This window comes from Perognathus longimembris, chromosome 6 (assembly GCF_023159225.1).
Source record: "Perognathus longimembris pacificus isolate PPM17 chromosome 6, ASM2315922v1, whole genome shotgun sequence".
NCBI classification, from domain to species: Eukaryota; Metazoa; Chordata; class Mammalia; order Rodentia; family Heteromyidae; genus Perognathus; species Perognathus longimembris.
The window spans coordinates 28,892,747-28,915,317 of NC_063166.1; the positions used below are offsets into that span (position 1 = coordinate 28,892,747).

General features: G+C 43.6%; 1 protein-coding gene across 5 annotated transcripts in view; it reads left to right on the forward strand.

Moving 5' to 3' along the window:
• Window positions 1-22,571, forward strand: part of Mak (male germ cell associated kinase) — a 39,653-nt gene that overhangs the window by 15,778 nt on the left and 1,304 nt on the right. For 2 of the 5 annotated variants that reach the window (XM_048347382.1, XM_048347383.1), the window contains 5 exons: window positions 4,214-4,381; window positions 6,398-6,709; window positions 8,787-8,959; window positions 10,956-11,104; window positions 13,837-13,968. In XM_048347382.1, coding sequence (XP_048203339.1) covers window positions 4,214-4,381; window positions 6,398-6,709; window positions 8,787-8,959; window positions 10,956-11,104; window positions 13,837-13,968 — 934 coding nt within the window. Of the gene's footprint in view, window positions 1-4,213; window positions 4,382-6,397; window positions 6,710-8,786; window positions 8,960-10,955; window positions 11,105-13,836; window positions 13,969-15,563; window positions 15,639-16,078; window positions 16,082-18,448; window positions 18,569-22,571 lie in introns of all 5 variants that reach the window. The other 3 variants (XM_048347379.1, XM_048347381.1, XM_048347380.1) reach the window with 3 other exon arrangements.

The following is a 22,571-nucleotide window of genomic DNA, read 5'->3' on the forward strand; positions in this document are numbered from 1 at the left end:
CGGCAGCACACGGAACATTCTCCAAAATAGATCACATCTTAGGGCACAAAGAAAAGCTGTACAAATTCAGAAGTATCAAAATCATTCCCTGCATTCTTTCAGACCACAATGGAATAAAATTAGAGCTCAACTCATTCAGCCACCACAGAAAATCCCACAATTCATGGAGACTAAAGAACACACTGCTGAACCATCAGTGGATCATTGAAGAAATTAAAACAGAAATTCAAATGTTTATGGACTTCAACCAAGTTGAGGGCACAAAGTACCAGCTCATTTGGGACACAGCAAAGGCAGTACTCAGAGGAAAATTTATATCTCTGAGTGCATACATCAACAAACTGGAGAAACAGCAACTCAGTAATTTAAGGAAGCACCTTAATTTTCTGGAGAGAGAACAGCAAGCCAAACCCCAAGTCAATAGACGGAAGCAAATAATTAAAATCAAATCAGAATTAAATCAATTAGAGACGAAAAAAACCATCGAAAGAATCAACAAAACAAAGAGTTGGTTCTTTGAAAAACTCAATAAGATAGACAGACCCCTGGCAAACCTGACCAAAGAACGAAGGCAGCACACTCAAATAAACAAGATAAGAGATGAAACAGGTAGCATCACCACAGAAATAACCGAAATTCAGAAAATAATAAGGGACTATTTTGCAAACCTTTATGCCAACAAATTCGAGAACTTGGAAGAAATGGATGATTTCCTAGAAAAAATTGATACCCCCAAACTCAACTATGAAGACTTAAACCTTCTAAACAGACCCATATCCAGTATTGAAATAGAAACAGCAATAAATGATCTCCCATCCAAGAAAAGCCCAGGTCCAGATGGATTCACCGCAGAATTCTACAAGGCCTTCAAAACAGAACTCACTCCAATATTTCTCAAACTCTTCAATGAAATTGAAAGAGAACGTTCACTGCCAGACTCATTTTATGAAGCCAGTATAACCCTCATCCCAAAACCAGGCAGAGACTCATCACGGAAAGAGGACTACAGACCAATCTCCCTGATGAACATAGATGCAAAAATTCTCAACAAAATTCTGGCCAATCGACTTCAACAGGTCATCAAAAAAATCATACACCACGATCAAACTGGATTCATCCCAGGGATGCAAAGCTGGTTTAATATACGCAAGTCAATTAATGTAATCCACCACATCAACCAGAGCAAGGTAAAGAACCACATGGTTTTATCGCTGGATGCGGAAAAAGCGTTCGATAAAATCCAGCACCCATTTATGCTAAAAGCCCTGGAAAAACTGGGATTCCAGGGAACATTCCTGAATATAATCAAGGCAGTTTATGACAAACCAACAGCAAGCATAACTCTAAATGGTGAAAAACTAAAGCCATTCCCTTTAAAATCAGGAACAAGGCAGGGATGTCCACTCTCTCCCCTGCTCTTCAACATAGTACTAGAATTCCTAGCCAGAGCAATTAGGCAAGAAGAGAATATAAAGGGGATCCAAATAGGAAAAGATGAAGTTAAACTTTCTCTCTTCGCAGATGACATGATCCTATACCTAAAGAATCCCATAGACTCTACCCCCAAGCTACTAGAGCTGATACAAAACTTTGGCAAAGTTGCAGGATATAAAATAAACCTTCAAAAATCAACGGCCTTTCTCTATGCTAACAACCCGAAGACCGAGGCTGAAATCAGGAAAGCAACTCCTTTTGCAATAGCCCCCAAAAACATAAAATACCTAGGAATAACCTTAACCAAAGAAGTGAAAGACCTCTTTGAAGAGAACTTTAAAAGCTTGAAAAATGAAATTAAGTCAGAACTAAGAAAATGGAAAAACCTCCCATGCTCCTGGATTGGGAGGATTAATATAATCAAAATGGCAATATTGCCAAAGGCTATCTACAAATTCAATGCAATACCCATTAATATCCCAACACCATTCTTTAATGAAATAGAGGAAGCAATCCAGAAATTCATATGGAATAATAAAAGACCTAGAATAGCAAAAACACTCCTAAGCAGAAAGAACAGTGCTGGAGGAATTACAATACCCAACTTCAAGCTGTATTATAAAGCTATAGTAATAAAAACAGCTTGGTATTGGCACCGGAACAGACCTGAAGACCAATGGAACAGAATTGAAAACCCAGAATTAAACCCACAGAACTATGCCTACTTAATCTTTGATAAAGGAGCTAAAACAATAATATGGAAGAAAGATAGCCTCTTTAACAAGTGGTGCTGGCAAAACTGGCTCAACACATGCAACAAACTAAAACTAGATCCTTATATATCACCCTGCACCAAAATCAATTCCAAATGGATTAAAGACCTTGAAATCAAAACAGGCACCCTGAAGACACTAAAGGAAGGAGTAGGAGAAACTCTTGGGCTCCTTGGCACAGGACAGAACTTCCTTAACAAAGACCCTGAAATGCTACAAATCAAAGAAAGGTTGGACAAATGGGACTGCATCAAACTTCAGAGCTTCTGCACGGCAAAGGACATAGCTCTCAAGATAAACAGAAAGCCCACAGACTGGGAGAAAATCTTTACCGGACATTCAACAGACAAAGGCCTCATCTCTAAAATATATGCAGAACTAAAAAAATTACCTTCTTCCAAAACAAAACTGCAAAGAACAAATAGCCCCCTCATCAAGTGGGCTAAAGACTTACAAAGAAACTTCTCTGATGAGGAAATGAGAATGGCCAATAGACATATGAAAAAATGCTCTACATCACTGGCCATAAAGGAAATGCAAATCAAAACAACATTGAGATTCCATCTCACCCCAGCAAGAATGTCATATATCAAGAAAACTAATAATAACAATTGTTGGAGGGGATGTGGCCAAAAGGGAACCCTACTTCATTGTTGGTGGGAATGTAAACTGGTTCAGCCACTCTGGCAAGCAGTATGGAGATTCCTCAGAAGGCTCAATATAGAACTCCCCTATGACCCAGCAGCCCCACTGTTGGGTATCTATCCAAAAGACCACAAACAAAATCACAGTAATGCCACCAGCACAACAATGTTCATCGCAGCACAGTTTGTCATAGCGAGAAGCTGGAACCAACCCAGATGCCCCTCCATAGATGAATGGATCAGGAAAATGTGGTACATTTACACAATGGAATTTTATGCCTCTATCAGAAAGAATGACATTGTTCCATTTGTAAGGAAATGGAAGGACTTGGAAAAAGTTATACTAAGTGAAGTGAGCCAGACCCAAAGAAACATGGACTCTATGGCCTCCCTTATTGGGAAAAATTAGTACAGGTTTAGGCAAGCCATAGCAGAGCATCACAAGGCCCAATAGCTATACCCTTAGAAACACATAAGATGATGCTAAGTGAAATGAACTCCATGATATGGAAACAAGTGATATATCACAGTTATAACTACTTTCAACGTCCTATGTGTATGTGTAGTTTCTATTATTGATGATGTTTTGTATCACCTTCCTATGTTTGTACCTACACTATCTCTGTAATCTTATCTGAGTATATTGGAAACCGTGTTTGCTGGTATTGGAAGTAGGAAATTCAAAGGGAATACCAAATTCGAGAGACACAGGGTAAAAAAAGAGAAATAACTACAAAAGCAATACTTGTAAAACTGTTGGCTGTAAGTGAACTGAACAACTGGGGGGGGGGAGGGAAAGGGGGGAGGGAGGGGGGCATGAGGGACAAGGCAACAAACAGTACAAGAAATGTATCCAATGCCCAACGTATGACACTGTAACCTCTCTGTACGTCAGTTTGATAATAAAAATTTGAGAAAAAAAAAAAAAAAGATTTCTAATCAAGCCAAAAAAAAAAAATAAAAAAAAATAAAAAGTACGTACCTAGTCTCTAACATTAGACAAGCAAATAGAGATGGTTTAACATAATTATCTCAGCTACAAATAATTTTAACACTGGATTTGGTATATAATATACAATGAGACTGATTTGTTCTTATTTATTCAAAGTCATCATCATCAAAAACAGACAAGAACTTAATACATAAAATTTATTAATGTGCTTTCTTGTGGTATCCCACGTCTTGGTTAAGTTTTCTTCCTATATGGTTTGTGGAACTGGGTAGTACCTAGAGCACAGAATTTTATTTTCATACTTAATATGAATCAACATGAAAAATTCCCCCACCTGAATGGTATCTGTATTATTACTGCATTTCTGAGTTGATGACTAAATCACGTTTCTCCTTGTTCTGCCTACACAGAGCGACTGGCCAGAAGGGTACCAGCTGGCATCCTCCATGAACTTCCGCTTTCCCCAGTGTGCACCCATCAACCTGAAGACCCTCATTCCCAATGCCAGTAATGAAGCCATTCAGCTGATGACGGAAATGTTGAACTGGGATCCAAAGAAGCGGCCGACGGCAAGCCAGGTAGCACATGTTTCCCTGGCATGTGTGGGCTCTTTCAGTGTTCAGGTTTTACAATACAAGAATGTTTTCATTTCCAAAGACAGTATGTGTCCCACCAGGGTTCCCCCCAAGAGGATGAAGTCCTAAAACCCCAAGACATCCATTGTGTGTGATCAGTCGTCTTTTGGTATATCAGAGCTTTGAGAAAATTCCAAGACTGGCTATGGCAATGAGTTTTTGTGCTGCGTCATTCGAATGAGCAATGTTTGCTTAAGATGGGGAGGGCCCTGTCCATCCACAGAGCCATAAAGAAAGGAAAGACAGAAGTAAGAAACGAGGAAAGGAAGGGAAGGAAAGAAGGGGAAAGAGAGAAGGGGGAGGGACAGTCAGAAGGGAGAAGGGAAAGAGAAGGAAAAGAAGTTTTGGCTGAATGGGATCGCTCCCTAATGATGATTCTTGGTGAGGCTTCTTTGAGTCGTCCTTTGTTCACTGTGCCCAGAAGCCTGGACTGAGGAAGTTCCTCCAGCGTCCACAAGAGGGAAACATTGCAGCACCCGCTCTTTGTTGCTTTGTGACTAGAGTTTCTAGGTCTCTACTGGTAGCTCACACCCATAATCCTCAGGCAACTGAGATTTGAGGATCAAGGTTTGAAGCCAGCCTGGACAGGAAAGTCCAGGAGTCTCTTAATCTCCACAAAAGGCTGGAAGTGGAACTTCTGGCTCCAAGTGGTATACCACTTAGCAAAAAAGCTCAGGGACATCTCCTAGGCCCCAAGTTCAAGCCCCAGGACTAGCATAGAAAACAAAAAGAAAAGAGGGAGGGAGGGAGGGAGGGGAGAGAGGGGAGGGAGGGCAGACAGGCAGGCAGACAGGCAGATACCATGCCTTGAGGCTGGAGGCATGGCAGAGCCCCTGCCTACTAAGTGTGAGGTGAGGTTCAAATACCACTTCTTCCAAAAAGAAAAAGAAGAGGAGGATAATAACTTTTATTGTATGTTCATCATTTAAATGTAAATTCCATGGGAAAAAATTACCTTGCTTTTTAAAAGTTTACCTTATGGAAATGTCTCTAAAGGTCATCTGGGGAAAAAAATAGGAAACATTAGTGCAGGAGTATCTGAATAAGTATTTAGTATAGTGAATTTTTTTCTAGTTTTGACCAAAAAAGAATATTTTTTTACAGATACTATGGTTTAAACTTAGGGCTGTAAAGCTGCTCTCCTACCTAAGCCATGCCCTAGCCCATTTTGCTTTAATTGTTTTTCACATGTGTCTCAGGATTTGCTTCAGACTGGCCTTGGTTTTATGATTCTCCTCCCTACAGCCTCCCAAGTCACTAGGTGCCACACCCAGCTTGCTGGTTCACATGGGGTCTTGCGTACTGTTTTGCTCTGGCTGGCCTTGGAACCTCAGTCCTCCCCAGTAGTTGGAATTACAGACATGAGCCACTGCAGTCAGCCCAACAATGAAGTGCTTACAATTTATAGAAAAAAAATCAAATGACAGAGGTTGGGAACGTGGCTTAGTGGTAGAGTGCTTGCCTAGCATGCATGAAGCCCTGGGTTCAATTCCTCAGCACCATATAAACAGAAAAAGCCAGAAGTGGCTCTGTGGCTCAAGTGGTAGAGTGCTGGCCTTGAGCAAAAAGGAACCAGGAACAGTGCTCAGTCTGAGTTTAAGCCCCAGGACTGGAAAAAAAGAAAAGACGAAGAAGGTGTTGCGGGGTGGGGGGGGGGGGGGGGTGGAGGAGGAGGAGGAGGAGGAGGAGGAGGAGGAGGAGGAGGTCAAATGACAGCTAAAAGATATGCGGTATTGGTTTATAGATGGACTTTATCCTGGGAGATGAGTTTTTCTTTTGGCTTCAGGGTTCTTGGGGTGGCCCCTTTCCATTCCCCACCACTTCTTGCAGGGATCCTAATTCCTCCCTGGGGTGGGGGAGTGTCCCCATTGTAATGGCAGGTGATCTGCCCCAAGTGTGAAAGCCTAAGACATGGAGATGCACTAAGCTGTGGTCTCTCACCTCTCCATGCTTTCACAGGCACTGAAGCACCCATACTTTCAAGTCGGTCAGGTGCTAGGCCCCTCCTCTCATCACCTGGAATCCAGGCAGCCGTTAAGCAAGCAGCTGCAGCCATTGGAAACCAAGCCATCTCCAGCAGAAGTAGAGCCTAAGCCTCGGCCAGGTGTAGCTGAGCCCACTGTCGGGCAGCCTCAACCAAAACACAGCCACCAGCCCCTGCAGGCCATCCAGCCGCCACAGAACACAGGGGTCCAGCAGCCCCCGAAGCAGCCCAGCCAGCAGAAACCACCACTGACACTGTTTCCAAGTATCATCCAAAATGTGGCGGCGGTAAGTACCCAGAGCCAAGGTGGGTGAAGGGCTGGGTAGGGACAGGATAGCCTAATAGGGACACCTGCGCCCCACCCTCTCCCAGGTAACCTGCTAACCTACTATGAATCGCTGAGTCTTGAGTTTATGGGTCATCTTCTGGCCCTTTCCTTGAGAAAGCAAACTCCTCATGGTCAGGAATGTTCTCAACATAGCCCTAGCACCCCAAGTGTTAGGTCCTCTCAATACATATTTGCTGAGAGAATAAATAATTGTCCCCATTAGCTTAAAACTACCTCTCAGATAGCTTGGGGAAAGTTCTGAATGGTAGAAAATTCTTCCCTATATTAAGGTGGAATTTTGTTTTCAGTAGCTCTGTGTGTGTGTGTGTGTGTGTGTGTGTGTGTGTGTGTGTGTGTGTGTGTATGAGAGAGAAAAAGAGAGAGATACTAGCATCTGAACTCAGGTCCCCATGTCACTAAGCAGGCAGTCCTACCACACCCCAGATCTTTTTACTTTAGTTATTTTTAGTTTGCGTCTCACTTTTACCTAAGGGCCAGCCTTGGACTATGATCCCCCTACCTGTGCCTCCTTCATAGCTGGGATTATAGGTGTCGTCCACTATGCCCAGCTTTCTTCTTTGTAGCATTTAATAAAAAGCTTTCTAGATATTTGGGAATCGCCTTTATATTACCTAGCCCCTTTCTAGGGGAAAGGCCCCCAGTTTCTGTACATGCTCTATATCATTTGCTATTAGTCCCGTCACTTCCTGCTTCCCGAATGAGGCTACCAGAACTAGAGGCAGGCAGTGTGGGCAGGAGCATAGTAACAGGGTGACCATTACAGTATGCAGAGCCTCGTGTCTGCTCATGCTACCTAGGGTTACATTTCTCCTACCCTCCCTCCTTCCCTTCCTCTCCCCTTTCCTTTCCTTCCTCTTCTCTTCCTTTTCCCTTCCCTTCCTTACCCTACCCTTGCTTTCCCTTCCCCTTCTGTCTACTGAGATTTGAACTCAGGACCTTGTGCTTACTGGCAGATGTTCTAACACTGGAGCCATTCCTCCAGCCCTTCAAATGTACACTTTTTTATTCTGGTCACACTGGGACATAGGGAAGTTTGTTTGGTTATTTTAGTTTAAAACCTCAGGAACTCCACGTAGCCTTGCAAGGGGCAGCCAGCGTCGATGCACAGTAAGGGAAAGGAAGCGACCTAGGACTTGTTGGGTTGCCACTAAGTAGTTGGTGCCAGTGTGCATTCTCTGGGTTTTACAGGACAACTAACCTACACAGGTGCCTATACAGCTCACACTGGGCTAAGGATTCTGTCACTGGACATTTCTGAGTGCCTACTTTTTGTAATTCTCTCAGAGCGACTTCCAGCCCTGTGACCACCCTCCCCCACCCAGTAAATGCCCTAGACACTATACTGTTGCTAATAGTTTAGACAATAGTTACTGTACCTTGTCATTTGTTTTCTTGTTTGTTTTTGTGCCAGTGCCAGGCCCTCTTGTTCTAGCTCAGCTTTTTCCTCTCAAGGCTGGTGCCCTAACACTTGAGCCACACCTCCACTTCTAACTTTTTGCTAGTTAATTGGAAATAAGAGTTTCATGGATTAATCTTCCCAGGATGGCTTCAAATCTCCATCCTCAGACCTCAGCCTCCTGAGAATACAAGTGTAAGCCACTGCCACCTTGCTTGTACCTTGCCTTTTTGTTTTTCTTCCTCATCTTTTTTTGGGGGGAGGGGGGAGGGGGGAGAAGGAGAAGTGATTAAACCAGGGCCACCTGATTTGCACTACTAGATCTCCACCCAGCCCCTTTTCTGTACCTTTTCTCTGTTTGGATGTATTTAGGTACACTCAGGACTCAGTACACTGGCATGTAGCATAGGAGCGACAGGTTCACATAGAACCCTGTGTGGTGGGTAGCAGGCAGGACTGTCTAGGACAATGACATGATCATCTAAGGCTGCCATGTCTCAGAGAATGTCCTTGTTGCCAAGTGTCGCATGAGAACGGGGGCTCTCAGTGTCTGCTAATGTCACCCACCAAAGGCCTCCAGCAAAGGATGAAAGGTGATGATGACTCGTTTCCACTACAGAAGCCACTGGGCACGCTGGGTCATAAAAATGGCAGGCGGCGCTGGGGCCAGACGGTCCTTAAGTCTGGCGATAGCTGGGAAGACCTGGAGGACTGGGACTACGGAGCCTCCCATTCCAAAAAACCAAGCATGACCGTTCTCAAGGAAAAGAGGAGGAAAGATTCTCCATTTCGGTAAGCATTCTCATTCCTTGGGGAAATGTATTTGATCAGGCACCAGCTTTATTTTACTCACTTATAATGAATGTAGACCTTAAAAGTCAGAGAGCTAATATTTTCTTTTTTTAATTTAATTTGTTTATTAATTGAACACAAATTTTTTTGACAAGGTGTTGTGCAAAAAGGGTACATTTACATAGTAGGGCAGTGTGTACATTTCTTGTGATATCTTATGCCCTGTTAATATTTTCTTCTATGAAACCCAAACTTTTTATTAAACGCTACAAAAAGAAAGCTGGGCATAGTGGTTCACACCTATAATCCCAGCTATGAAGGAGGCACAGGTAGGGGGATCATAGTCTAAGGCTGGCCCTTTATTGTGCCAAAACCTTTAGAAATAACTGTGAAAAAGATTAGAATCCTGACTCCCACAGAGAAGGATGAGTAAGGGGATATATGTGTGTAGGCCTATGGAAAGGTTTTCTGTGTCTTATTTATGTTGCTTGTCATTTGTATTTTATTTACTTTTTTAAAAAGATTTACTTTTTAAGACAGAGTCTGGACAGACTCAGTAGCTCAAGCCTGCAATCTTAGCTACTTGAGAATCAGAGACCAATGGATCATAGTTTGAGGCCTGCACAGGCAGAAAAGTCCATCTTGATCAATGGCATGGTGGTGCACTCCTATCTCAGCTATAAAGGAAGCTGTAAAGTGGCTGAGTGATGCCACATGCACCTGTCATCTCTGTGCCTGCCTGGACTGCGATCCTCCTATTTATGCTTCCCCTAGAGCTGGGATGACAGGCACACCCCACTACTCTGTCCAACCACTGGTCAAGATGGTCTTGAAAACTTCTTTAGAAGTGCCCAGTCAGGCCTCAGACCACAACCATCTGATACCTAGCCCCCAAGAAATTACTGTTACAACCCTGAGCAAGTAACAGCATCATAATTATTTTCAATAGGTGAACAAAAACAAGGTATGGATACTTACATTTATGTGTATGTTTATAATCAGTAAACAATTACCAAATAGGTAGTTGGCACTAAGCAGAGATCTAAAACAGTGTGTCTTCAGCTTATCAGATATTCAGCAGTGGGAGCTAGAGTTTCAAATAAATAGCTGTCACATAAGAGTGTGTATCAAGCACCAACAATGAGACAGCTTCAAGGATCCATGCAAGTTCTATTTAGGTTGCAAGGCAAGAGGTAAAGCTCAGCAGTAGAGCATGAGTCCTGGGTTCAATAGTCAGCAACACCAAATGAAGAGTAAGTTAAGGGAGTAATAGCTTCCCTAAGTGATAAAGCTGCAGTGGAGTAAAAAGGGGAAAGAAGCCAGAAATGGTGAGTCTATAGCCAATATGGCAGTGTCCATTTTCAAGGGTGTGGACTTGGTGAGCAGGAATAGATATGGTAGTGTGAATATGCAGGGAGTAACAGTGAACTTTTCCAGGCAGTAGGGGTTGGGTGACAGTCCATCGAGGCCCTTGCAAAGAAAGGATGGTGACAGGGCAGGTGTAAGGGCTCTTCACAATGCATAAAGTATTGAGCAGCAAAACAAACTACAGCCCATCTTCTGATAGAGATGGCTGCCTCACCACTGTTGCATTGTTAAAATGGCCTCGGGAATGAGGCAGAACTAAGCCTGGAAGCTGGAAGTCCTCAGCGACACACAGAACCAAGCTGAGGAAGATGGGTATGAGATGGAGCAGAGCATCCGTCTTCCTGCTAATATCACCCTATACCAAGCCAGGTGCTCCACCTCTCCACACAGCTGTTCTGAATAGTGAGGAGCAGGGCAGCTCAGCTCATTCTGCACCTGTGCAGAATACTGTCTGGTATTAGTAACGATTCTATATCTGGCCTAACAGGGGTATGGGGAGATGTCCTTCAGAATTCCTCTCAGCAAAAGAATCTGATGGCTTCACATTGAGTGGTTTGAAACACCTTAAAGGGTAAGGGGATACTTGCCATTTTAGTGCTATAATTGCTACTTTACATCCTCTCCCAAGGCTTCCAGAGTCTGTACCCTCAGGCTCCAGCTACTTGTCTGGGGAATACAAGAGCAAACCTTCTGCTATTGCCCTAACATCAGATGCTGAATTGTCAACTGCTTCTACAGCGAAACAGTACTATTTGAAGCAATCAAGATACCTTCCAGGTGAGGAGACAGACCAAAATGTTCATAGATGGGCCAGGCTCTGATACAAGCCACCAGTGAGATCTGAAGCAGAACCACGGGCTCTTTGATGGCTGTGCCTGTTGCCAAGGACATTTTGGACTTCTGGCTTCTGCCACTAGAAATCTAAAAAAATACAGAGCATCCAAAAAGTAAAGATGATGAACATCTTTCCCAAAGTATTATCCTCCCCCTTCCCTATGCAGAGCTATGCACATACTAAATGCTACATTTTATGAAAACAAATCTGCACTCCATTACCATTTTTTACAAAAACAAAAACATGTTTTGTAGGGGATTTTGTTGTTGTTACTGCTGCTCTAGGAGTTGTTGTGTTAGTCCTGGGTTTGAACTATGGGCCTGGACTCTGAGCTGTTGTGCTCAACACTAATGCTCCACTTCGAGCTTTATGTGGTTAACCTCACAGAGTATGCTTCCTGGGTTGCCTTTGAACCTTGACCCTCCTGACCCTCCTGACTAGATAGGAATACAGATCCAAGCCACCGGCACCTGGCAAAACTGTTACTTAAAAATAAAGTATTATTTACCTAACAAAGTGATGCATATTACAAGATCATTCTGGCTTCTGGGCAGAGCATGCTAGAGCCTGGGGCAAAGAGCCTTGCTGAGTGATCATTGCATGTGTCCAGATGTGGGAGGGGGTAACACCTCGCTACACGCTGGAGGAAGCAGAGGCGGAAGCCGATACTAACAGCACATACTTTTGGTAGTAGAACCCATAGTGCTTGCTGCAAGGTGAGCCTGTGTGATGGCGCACAGTGGAAAGAGTTCATGTAGGCTTCTGAATTCTTGACATGGCCGTTCCAGGGGTGGGAGAGGACTGAGGTGCGGAGATTCAAAGCTGCATCTGAGCCTATCCAACAGCTGAGGTGCCATATCTAATAGACAACTGAGTGTATGGGCTGGAGTATGAGGGGAAAGATCCATGAAAGAGTTTATGATGTGCCTTCAATAGTGTTTTGTCCTATAAATACAAATAAGAAGTCGTTGAAATCCACTAAATTTAAAGCATTGTGTATCTGTGTGGATATTCTGAGTCCAACGAGGGGAGAGGTAATCTCTTGTGTCAGTACTGATGCACATACCACTTTCTAGATGCCCGGGAAAGGCCACTGGGCATATCTGAAGATGCACCTCTCAGAGGTAGCCAAGCTTCCGGTCTAAGTCACCAGCATGTTTGGGATTTGTGGGTAAGGCAGATGAGACTGGCTGGCCTAGATACAAGTCACTGACGCATAGCATTTTTTCCTGTACACCTTTTAGGCAACTAAGTACATTCAAGCTCTAGGAACCCAGTTGGGGCCCACTCCTGTGAATAAATCATTGGCAAAGATAGAAAAAAAGATGAAACTGTCTGTAGTGATACACATTTGTAATCTCAGCACCCAGGAGGCTGAGGCAGGAGTACAGTGACATTGAGGCCAATCTGTCTTGAAAACATAAGATAAAAATGTTAAAGGCCAGGAAAAAAAAAACCAAACTCCACAACAACAAAAAGTGGAGTTTAAAAGAAAACCAAGGAAAGACGGCTTTGAGAACAAGCCTGACCACAGGAAAGCAGTTAGAACGCTTCTGAAGGCCACCCAGGGAAGAGAGCTTGATGGCTTAGAGGGTGCTGGCTTCTCATCTACTTCAGAAATGGACGTGTGGGTGTAAAATAGGGAGTAAGTGGGATTTCACATCCCAGGGGACTCAAATCCTAGTGGATGGTGAAGTGGTGTACTCAGATGGAATGACAGAGGAACAGGGCTGAGTGGAAGAGGCTGTGCATCTCTTTTGGGGTATTACAATTGATCTCAGGTTAGATGGTGGGTTAGAAGAAATGGGAATGCCTAGTAGAAAGCTGGGCAGGCAGGCTCTGAGTCCACAGGACTAGATTGCTCAGAGGGGCTGCGGGGGACAGTGTGCGTTCCTTTAGAGGCAGACCAGCCCTAGAGGAGGAGCCCAGGAAGGGAAAAGGAGACAGCCAGACAGATGAAAGGGACAGCCAGGAGAGGGTGGTATCCACATACCACATAGGGAGAACTTACTGGAAAGAGCTGTTTACTGCTGAGCAGTTGGAGAAGGGATAGAAATTTCTGGCTCACATTGGCAATAGATAGATCCCTGCTGACCTGCAAGGATTTGACCTGGAATGACTGGAACCAGGACCAGTTAGGAAGGTGGGTTGAACTAGAGCCTGAACATATTTGTGCCCAAGAGACTAGAGATCAATTTAGTGCCTGCTTTTTGATGAGCCCTGCCATCAGCTGGAGCTTTCAGCACCAATCTGGCCTATTCACAGTTCACTTTTTAATCCAAATGTATTTTCTGTGTGAATACCTTAAATAAAACAAGCATCCCATATTCGTGCCAAGTGTCTCCAAGTTGAGGAGGCACTAGGTGTTCTCTGCAAAAAGCATGACAGGAAGTGGCTCCGTAGCTCAAATGGTAGGAGTGATAGCCTTTAGCTAAAGAGCTCAGGGACAGCGCCCAGGCTGAGAGCTCAAGTCCCATGACTGACTGAATAAATAAGCATGACAGTTTTATTTCACTCACTTGCTGTCAGTATATATTGAGCCACAGGCCTAGCGAACCATTAGCAAGACAGACAGGGTTGAAATCCATGTGCAGTGCTTATCTGTATATGAGACATAACAAACCCTACAGTTTGTGATCCTGCTGTAACCTCTGAGATGTCTGTCTGTCCTCAGGTGTAAATCCCAAGAACATGTCCTTCTTAGCCAGTGGAAAGGATCTGAACACATACGCTTGGAACAATCCATTATTCCCTAAGACCCTGGGGCCCTCGGGGACAGGACTCGCCTTCAAAAGGAGTAATGCAGGTAATGTGAGGACACATTTAAAATATAAATCTATGTCATTTGCCTTCCACAAGTGTTAACTTGTAAATATAGTGCAGCTACCTTCTTCCAGTGGAGACAGACAGCCCTGGGAAAGGGCTAGGCTATCCCAGGCAAAGGTTATCCCAGAGACTCCTTGAGCACAGATTGTTGGGTTTTTTTGTTTGTGGGCTTTCAAAAGGACTTGCTCCCAAGTCATAAGAAGGGCTTCCTTTCCCAACACTGATTACAGCATAGAATCTGTCCCTTTGATCAGCATCCCAAACTTTTTGACATTTGGGAGGAAACTGGAAGCACACCATCCTAATTAATGAGAATTCTTATTAGTGAGGCATCTTGCTAATAAAAGCAGATCCACTGAGGAAAGAGCCTAAGTAGAAGATGACCCCCCTCCCAAGTTAGAAAAAAAAAAGAAACAAAAAGGGGGGGTGGGAATGTGGCTTAGCAGTAGAGTGCTTGCCTAGCATGCATGAAGCCCTAGGTTCAATTCCTCAGTTCCACATACACAGAAAAAGCCAGAAGTGGTGCTGTGGCTCAAGTGGTAGAGCGCTAGCCTTGAGCAAAAGAAGCTCAGGGACAGTGCCCAGGTCTTGAGTTGAAGCCCCAGGACTGAAAAGAGAGAGAGAGAGAGAGAGAGAGAGAGAGAGAGAGAGAGAGAGAGAGAGAGAGAGAGAGAGGTGTTCCCAATGTTTAGAAATCAAAGTTATAATAAAGATACTCATCTCTATTAGTTAAATGAGTCACTGTAACTATAATCCAGAAAATAATCTTGATGTTTATAGAAATTTAACTCAAAATTTTATACATATTTTTGAGTGTTCAATTTAGATTTTTTTAATTCTAAAATTATATTGCGATAAAATCTGGAAGCTGAAGTATGAGTGGAAAGCTGTCTTTAGGGGGAGGGGAAATTAATATTGAGATCTCCACATGTAAAATACAAACTTGCACGTGTATTTGACATCAGTGTTGGTGGGTATATAATCACTGTGGGATTTCCATTCCACTGGTTATATTTAAAGGAGAGATTTATCATTGTGTCATTAAGTGTTTATCAGGACAACGTAGCATCCTTTACAACTTGTTAGACTTACAGTGAAAAATGTTCATATCAAAAGTGTAGGGGGAAAGATACAGAGTTCTTTTCCTCGGCGTGGTGGTATTGGATCAAACAAATTTGTTGATCATGGTCATAGCAAGTGAAGAGTCTAGGGAGCTATTCTGATGTGACATCAACATACTTGGACTTTGTACAAGCGTTTCAAAGTCATTGTCCATTTAACAAGGTTGAGATGTCAATACACTGCAGCCCTGTAATTTACTTGTTTGGGATTTCCATTGTTTAAAAATAATACTCACAGAACAAGAGATTGATTCAAATGACAGCAGAACAGCTTTGAGTCTTGGCATTCCATAGTTGTTAGGTGAGGGCTATGACAAGCATGTGGGAATATTTTCTCATTTTAAGAGTTCTTTGCTTCCTGGAACATTTCATGCATCATCTAACTAATTTTTCCCCTCTTTTCCTTTAACATTATCCTTCTGCCATTCATTCTTTCTACCTGCCTTCTCTTTAGAAGAAAGCATAATTAAACCAATTGAAAAACTCTCATGCAATGAAAGTTTTCCTGAAAAGTTAGAGGACCCACAAGGTAATTTCTGGGTATTATGAATGATATCACTTCTCCTTCGACTCCCCTGTCTAGTTTCCTTCTCAATCTTTGCTCCTAATCTCTGAAAACAGCCAAGGTTGTCCTGCTCTTAGAATTCAGATCCGAAATAGCAGAAAGAGAACCATTCCATTGTCATCAAGAACATGATCTTCTTTGCTGAGAATGTTAGACCACACCTGTAGTACCAGGTCTCTAGATGTAGAAGCAAAAGGATCATAGGCTTGAAGCCAGTCTAAGCAACATAGTGAGACTCCCCCCTCAAAAAAAGAAGAGAAAAGAAAATTATGGCAATATATAGAAATAAATAATTCTGTTGAAAATTACAAGAATATTTTCTAAATTTTGCAATCACTATTCCTGGATTTTTTTTCATTCTGAAACTTACTTCTTAGGCATTCACAATTATTTAAAGGTAAAAGCAGGTTAGCGGAGATGGTGGATTTCCCAGGAGTTTGATACCACTGGTTTCAGTGCCAACCATTGATTTCCAGACTGCCAATCTGCAGATCATAAGCTAGAACAATTTAAGAATACTTCATTTTCTGTTCATTTTTTTCTTAGCAGCATCTTTCCTCATCATGTAACTGCTTAGTGCATGGATTTAACATCTGACATGTCCCCATTTTGTTACTTAGTAGGTTTTTTCTTTTTTTTAAATTGTTATTATAAAAGTGATGTACAGAGGAGCTACCATTTGCTCACCAGGTTTTTTTGACAAGGTGTTTAAGCCAATATCCCCTCTTTTAAAAAAGGAACATGGTATTTCCTTAGGCATTATTGCAGAATTAAGTCTAGGAAATTCATCAAGTAAGTAGTAGTGTTTGCTGAGTACTGAGGATGTGAACAAATGGTAGGTTCCGAAGCTGCTAGTAAATGCCACCAAAGCTTTGAGCTTCCTTCCCAAAAGTCTTCTGAATGGAAAGATGCATTATTGATTGAAAACGAGCACTACAGCCTGGTGCCACTGGCACATAATCCTAGCTAGCAATGAGGCTGAGATCTGACAGTTGACAGAAAAGTCCGTGGAGATTCTTTGGTGAACCAACAAAATGTTTGTCTGGAGCTGTGGCTTAAGTAGTAGAGTGCCAACTGAACAAGCAAGCCAGTCGAGAGCACAAGGCCCTGAGTTTGGTACTAGCACACACACAGAAAAGAAAAGAAAAGGAACACTGGTGGTGAGAAGGTACTTGTATGGGGTTGAGTAGGGTTAAAACCACGCAGACTGATGCCATCCGTTCACTGGGTGAAGTCCTGACGGGTCTGCTAGGTAATATTGCTCATTGCCACTTGCTGCTTTAGGAGCTGAGAAAAATATCAGGGACCCAGCAGCAAGCATGCAAGCAGGTGAAGCAATAAATCACCCCATGGGTAAACACCACATTTATATCTGCCAGCTGACTGGTTCTTTGAAACCTCCAGAGTGATCAGAGCTGGGCAAACCTTCTGCTTAGCAGTGAGGCTCCTGGCTTGCTCCCCAGGTTCCGGGCCGTGTGTCCTCAGCCTGCCTTGGGCCACTGAGCGACTCCTGCTGCACCTCTCTATCCCCGGGTAGTGGTGGGACATCACCTCCCTGTCTCCTTTGCCATTCCTTCCTCTTTCACCCTGCTGGCTCTTGCTTCTCCGTACTTGCTCTTCCAACCTTCCAGCTCTCTAGTCTCTCTCCTCCCCCAGGTCCTGTTCCTTCTGTGCCCTTAATGCTTACATCCCGGGGGGATTGCTCTGAATCTCAGCAGTCTACAAACCCTCTGAGCCCATTGCTCCAAGGCTACAGCTTTGATCGCTGTCTCCAAGCCAGCCTCTCCCCTCCTGCTCTGGGAACACCCTCTGGCACCCAATGCCTGAACCCCTCCTGTTCTTAAAAAATCCAGTCACCTAAGCATAAAGTTGGGAGTTGACATTCCTCTTTCCCTTTGAGCCCAGCCCAGCCAGCTCTGAAAACCCACTCAATTCCCTTCTTTATCCCTCTGCAACTGGTTTGGCTCCACGCCCTTCCTCTCTCACTTCATCAAAGCAGGGGCCTCAGGCTGGGAATATGGCCTAGTGGTAAAGTGGTTGGCTTGTATACATGAAGCTCTGGGTTCCATTCCCCAGCACCACATATATAGAAAAAGCCAGAAGTGGTGCTGTGGCTTAAGAACTAGATACTAGCCTTGAGCAAAAAGAAGCCAGGGACAGTGCTCAGGCCCTGAGTTCAAGCCCCAGGACTGGCAAAAAAATAATAATAATAAAAGCAGTGGCCTCTTGCCTTTAAATTCCCCCTCAGCTCCTCCTCAGGCCCATCCATTAGCTAACAGTGATGATGGTGGTAACCAGATAGTAACGGTGATGATGGTGATGATGATGATTGCAAGTATTTTGCCTACATCTCCCTCAGTCCCTATAACAACCCTACAATAATAATAACAACAATAATAATGATGATGATGAAAGTCCACCTGCAGCAGTTCCACAAAATGAGGAAAGCCATAGAGAACACCACCACACATTAACAGCTGGCATCGGGAAACATTGGCCGAGTTCAGGGTGAACTGGAGTTCAAATTCCTGCTCAGTCCCTGCAGAACTGCGGGACCTTAAGCCAGGCCATAGGCCTCACAGAACCATGCATGTGCATAACAACCTGCCTCTGATATGGGGATTCTAGGGACTGAGTAGCAGCACCTGCAACAAGCCCAGCCCAGTGCCTGGAACCTTAGCAGCTACTCAAAATCGTTTTTTAGAAATTACAAGTAGTAGACACTTGTGAAAATATTCACCTTCTGACTGTGGAACTTTATGATACATCACTAGGATATCTTGGAAGTTACACTACTTACAAACAGTCAGCATATACGCCTTCCTTTCTCAAAAAAGAAGTGGGCTCAGCCGGCCAGAGGATCCACTTAGCACCTCTGGGTGCAACGGCTTCAGGTAAGAGCAACTTCAGATTTGGGTTTTGAGCAGAAAGGCAGCTCTTTCCTTTTTAATTTCCCTCACTTTTCCTGAATGAAGACTTTTTCTTTGTTTTTCACCCTAGAGTGGGACTCAAACTCCATATCTGATGCTTTTGCTCACTGGCTGGTGCTCTATCACCTGAGCCATACCTCCAACCCCATGAAGGAAGACCTTTAAATGCCCCACCTTATTAACATAGTTCTACTTGTTGTTGCTTTTGTCAAAACAACCAGATTTCCTTGCAGAACTAATTTTTTGAAAGCCTAACAGTGAGAGGAAGAGCTGCCAGGAGGGAAGGGCTCCCTGGATTGTGAAGCTGGGTCTCGGGACTGCCTTCACAGCGAGGCAGTTGACATCAGGAAGCCTTCTTGCCACCATAGCCAAGGAGCTGCACACTCTATACAATGGGATGGCAGAAGGGGAGGTTTTCTTTGGTTTTTGTTTTTAGATATTTCTGCCCCGTACCTGACACCGAGGAAAAGATTGGTAAAATGTGGATACTTGATTGATGTGTAAGTTAGCCTGTAGCTCCTTTCCAGTTACATTTTGAAGGCCAGGCCTTACTAATGGCCAAGTCCCATTACACATGTGTGGCCTTTGTGTGCAGCAAGCAGTAGGCCATGAGAAGGTTGGTCCCTGTACCTTCTCAGGTGGCAGCTGCCCAAAGTCAGCTTGCCCTGCCCTTGCACAGATGTGGCAGCTACCAGCAGCTATACACTCTTAAAACCTGAGACTGCTAAGCCAGGTGCTGGTGGCTCATGCCTGCAATCCTAGCTACCCAGGAGGCTGAGATCTGAGTATTGCCATTTGAAGCCAGCCTGGATAGGAAAAATCAGTTCGACTCTTATCTCCAATTAACCAATAAAAAGCTGCAAGAGGAGCTGTGGCTCAAATGGTAGAGCCCTAGTAAAAGAAAAATCTCAAAGACAGTGCCCAGGCCTTGAGTTCAAGCCCTAGGATCACATCAAAAAAGAAAACAAAAGATAACTTTTGAGTGCTGATTCTATATCTTATCCTTCCAGATTTGACTATGAATGTTCCCTAAGTTATTTTAAAAAGGTAGCATCCTTATTGATATTTAAATAGCACCAAAAATAATCATTTAAGGCAGAGAGTCAGAAATGTATGGTAAACATACCTGGTCGTTTAATTTACACATTTACCTCTAAGGTAATATTACATTCTGTCCTAACCAGAATGCTCTAGGAGAACTTGGGATTAGAATGGGGAAGCACAGAAATAGTGGGACAAAGGGTGAACCAATTCAGCAATGATACTCAATAGACACTCTGTTGGAAATGAACTACACAACTTGGGGAGTATGAGAACAAGAGGAAAACAACTGGGAGAAAATGAGGGAGGAGGTGACACTGTTCCAAAAGAAATATACTCAATACCCGATATGTAACTGTAACCTCTGTATATCACCTTTACAATAAAAAAAAGAATGGCAAGTCTTTGAAGTATATAATATGACAGCATTATAAGCAAGCAAGCACTGGACAAGTGTAATATTTTTTATGACAGGAAACTATAAGCAGTATTTATTGATCTTATTAGTAAAGGCTGCTGCACACTCTACTGAAATCAATTCTGCCCTTTGAAGCCAACCATTTTGTATGCAGCAGTGATTTGATAAGGCCCTAACAGTCCTAGGCAGCCCTGTGAGTCCAGATCCATGACTTTACAGCAATTCATTTAATATAAAAGCAAGGGGGAAATCATGTTTTCAAGTATTGTTATGTTGGTTCCTGCTTAGAAATGGAGGTCTTTCTGTAAGCTATCAAACGCCTGGATGTATTAATTATTCTGCTGACTTAGCATGCCTATTCCTGTTTACTTTTTTTTTAAGTAAATGCTTTCTCATAACTTTTCATCTCTTCATTTACTCTGCTTGTCAGATTTTCCTGCCTTCGGTGACAGGCGGAAAGGTAAAAAAAAGAAGTAACTATTGACTCACTCTCAAGTGGTCCATGCAAATCAGCTTTTAGGAAAATCCTGTTGTGTAAGAGATGTGTTCAGCTGCCAGGCCTCCTACTTGGGTGACAGTTTCCCACAAGAAATAAAACCAGGTCATTACCTCATTTACTCAATTATTTCCTCTCCACTTGTAGTATCCCTCTCTGATCTTCTCCTCGCCCTCATGTTATGAGAAGAAGAAAAAAAATCAAACTAATATCTTCTTCCTTTCCCATGAAATCTTGCCTCCCACACTCCCTAGCCCTCCTTATCCTCTGCTTTAGATGTAACAGAGAGGAAGAGTGAACAGGAGATTCCTTTGTATACAGCCCCTAGAGAAGCCCCAGGCCTGGCCTCGGCCCCTAGCCAGTGCCCTCTCCTTTAATCCTTCCTGAGGATCTATGGCCAAAGATATCCTGGTGGTCCTCGGTGTACTCAAGTTTTATATCCCAGTGGCATTGATAAAATCCATACCTCGTTTGCCATACATTTTCTATATGCAGTCAAATGTCCTTGATAGGACATAGGTTTTTACAGCAGGTACACAGCAAGCATTATGGGCTGCCTGCCTGCTCTCAGAGCCATGAGGGGCCTCACATGGTCCAGCCAAGGCACAAAGGCCAAGAGGTCTGAGCCCCCTTGTCAGCTACTAAATTCTCCCCCAGAGATGCTCACATCCTAAAATCCCATTAGTGATAGGAGAGGAATCCTGAATCTCATCAGGCCCACTTTCTTGGTAAAGTAAATCCTTCTAAGAAGTTCTTAACAGTACCGGCCTTCAATGCAGTTTGGAGCTGACTTAGGCTCTGTCGTGACCCAGAAACATACTTGCCTTTTTGCTACTCCCCATTTCTCACTCCAAGAGCCTCAGCCATCCGCCTGTGACCTCACTCCCCTTTTCCCTCCCTGGACTTATCTGCCTTCCCTCCCTCCCCCTGCTCTGGCCCTCCGGAGCTCTCTGCCTCCCCACTATGCCGTCTGACCTGTCGCCATCTTGGGAGCTGGCTAACTGAACACCCTGGTGCATCTCCTGTCTAAGGATTACAACTGAAGGCTTGTCCTGGAGATGAGGTGTCTTCTCTGGCCCTTCTAGCCCACTGCTCACCCTCTACTTTCCCACAGTGGCGTTAGCCTTGAGAACTTTCAGGCTAGTAGCGTGGCATAGAATGTCCGGATTGACCATTAAAGAGAGAGCGCTTGGCCTCCCAGTTCCACGCAGCCAGAGCAGTGGTCTGACCTTTGCACTTCAGCTTTGCTCAGGATGAGCTGAGGTCGACAGTGTGTCAGGACAGCTGGCTGGCAGAGACACAGTGACAGCAGGAGAGGCATGCCAGTGTGCACTGGGCAGCTCCCATAGGAATACAAATGTAGTACAAATGTCAGAATGACAGTAGTCATTCCTGCACAACGTGAGAGGAGATGGAAACCCCAACCCAAACATGAGACAGGATCGCAGTGGCACCCTGCAGAGAAGGAACTAGGATTCCCTGTAAAATGGTTTACAGCTTTGTCTTTTGAGAGGTATAAGCAATTTTAGCTTATCAGTAGTTCAGGTAATGATTGTTTAACAGATTGGAGAGCACAACATTTTAAGCAGTCAGATTAAGGGTCCTTAGGAATAAGTTACTTAGAAGTAACTTACCTTAAGGGAGTTAGTTATTTTAGTGCTAAAATAACTTAACTAAAATTTTCTCAATAAAACAACAAAGTTTCTAGAACAAGTACAACTTGGGTAGACTGCAGGGCCTAGCATGTGTGAGACAATGGGTTCCATCTTCAGCACTGAAAATGAGAGGGAGAGGAGGGGGAGAGAGAGGGATACAGCGAGAGATGGAGAGAGATTTCTTACATATAGAAACCATGAAATCGTATTTTCACTATTAAATGTTACAGGACCTTGTATGACTGAGTGCCAGCATTTTACAAAACTCACAATTCAAACACATTTCCTGTAGCAATACCATGTTTGAATATTCTTTAAATGTGACCACACTAAGACACTGCAAAGCCCAATTGCCAT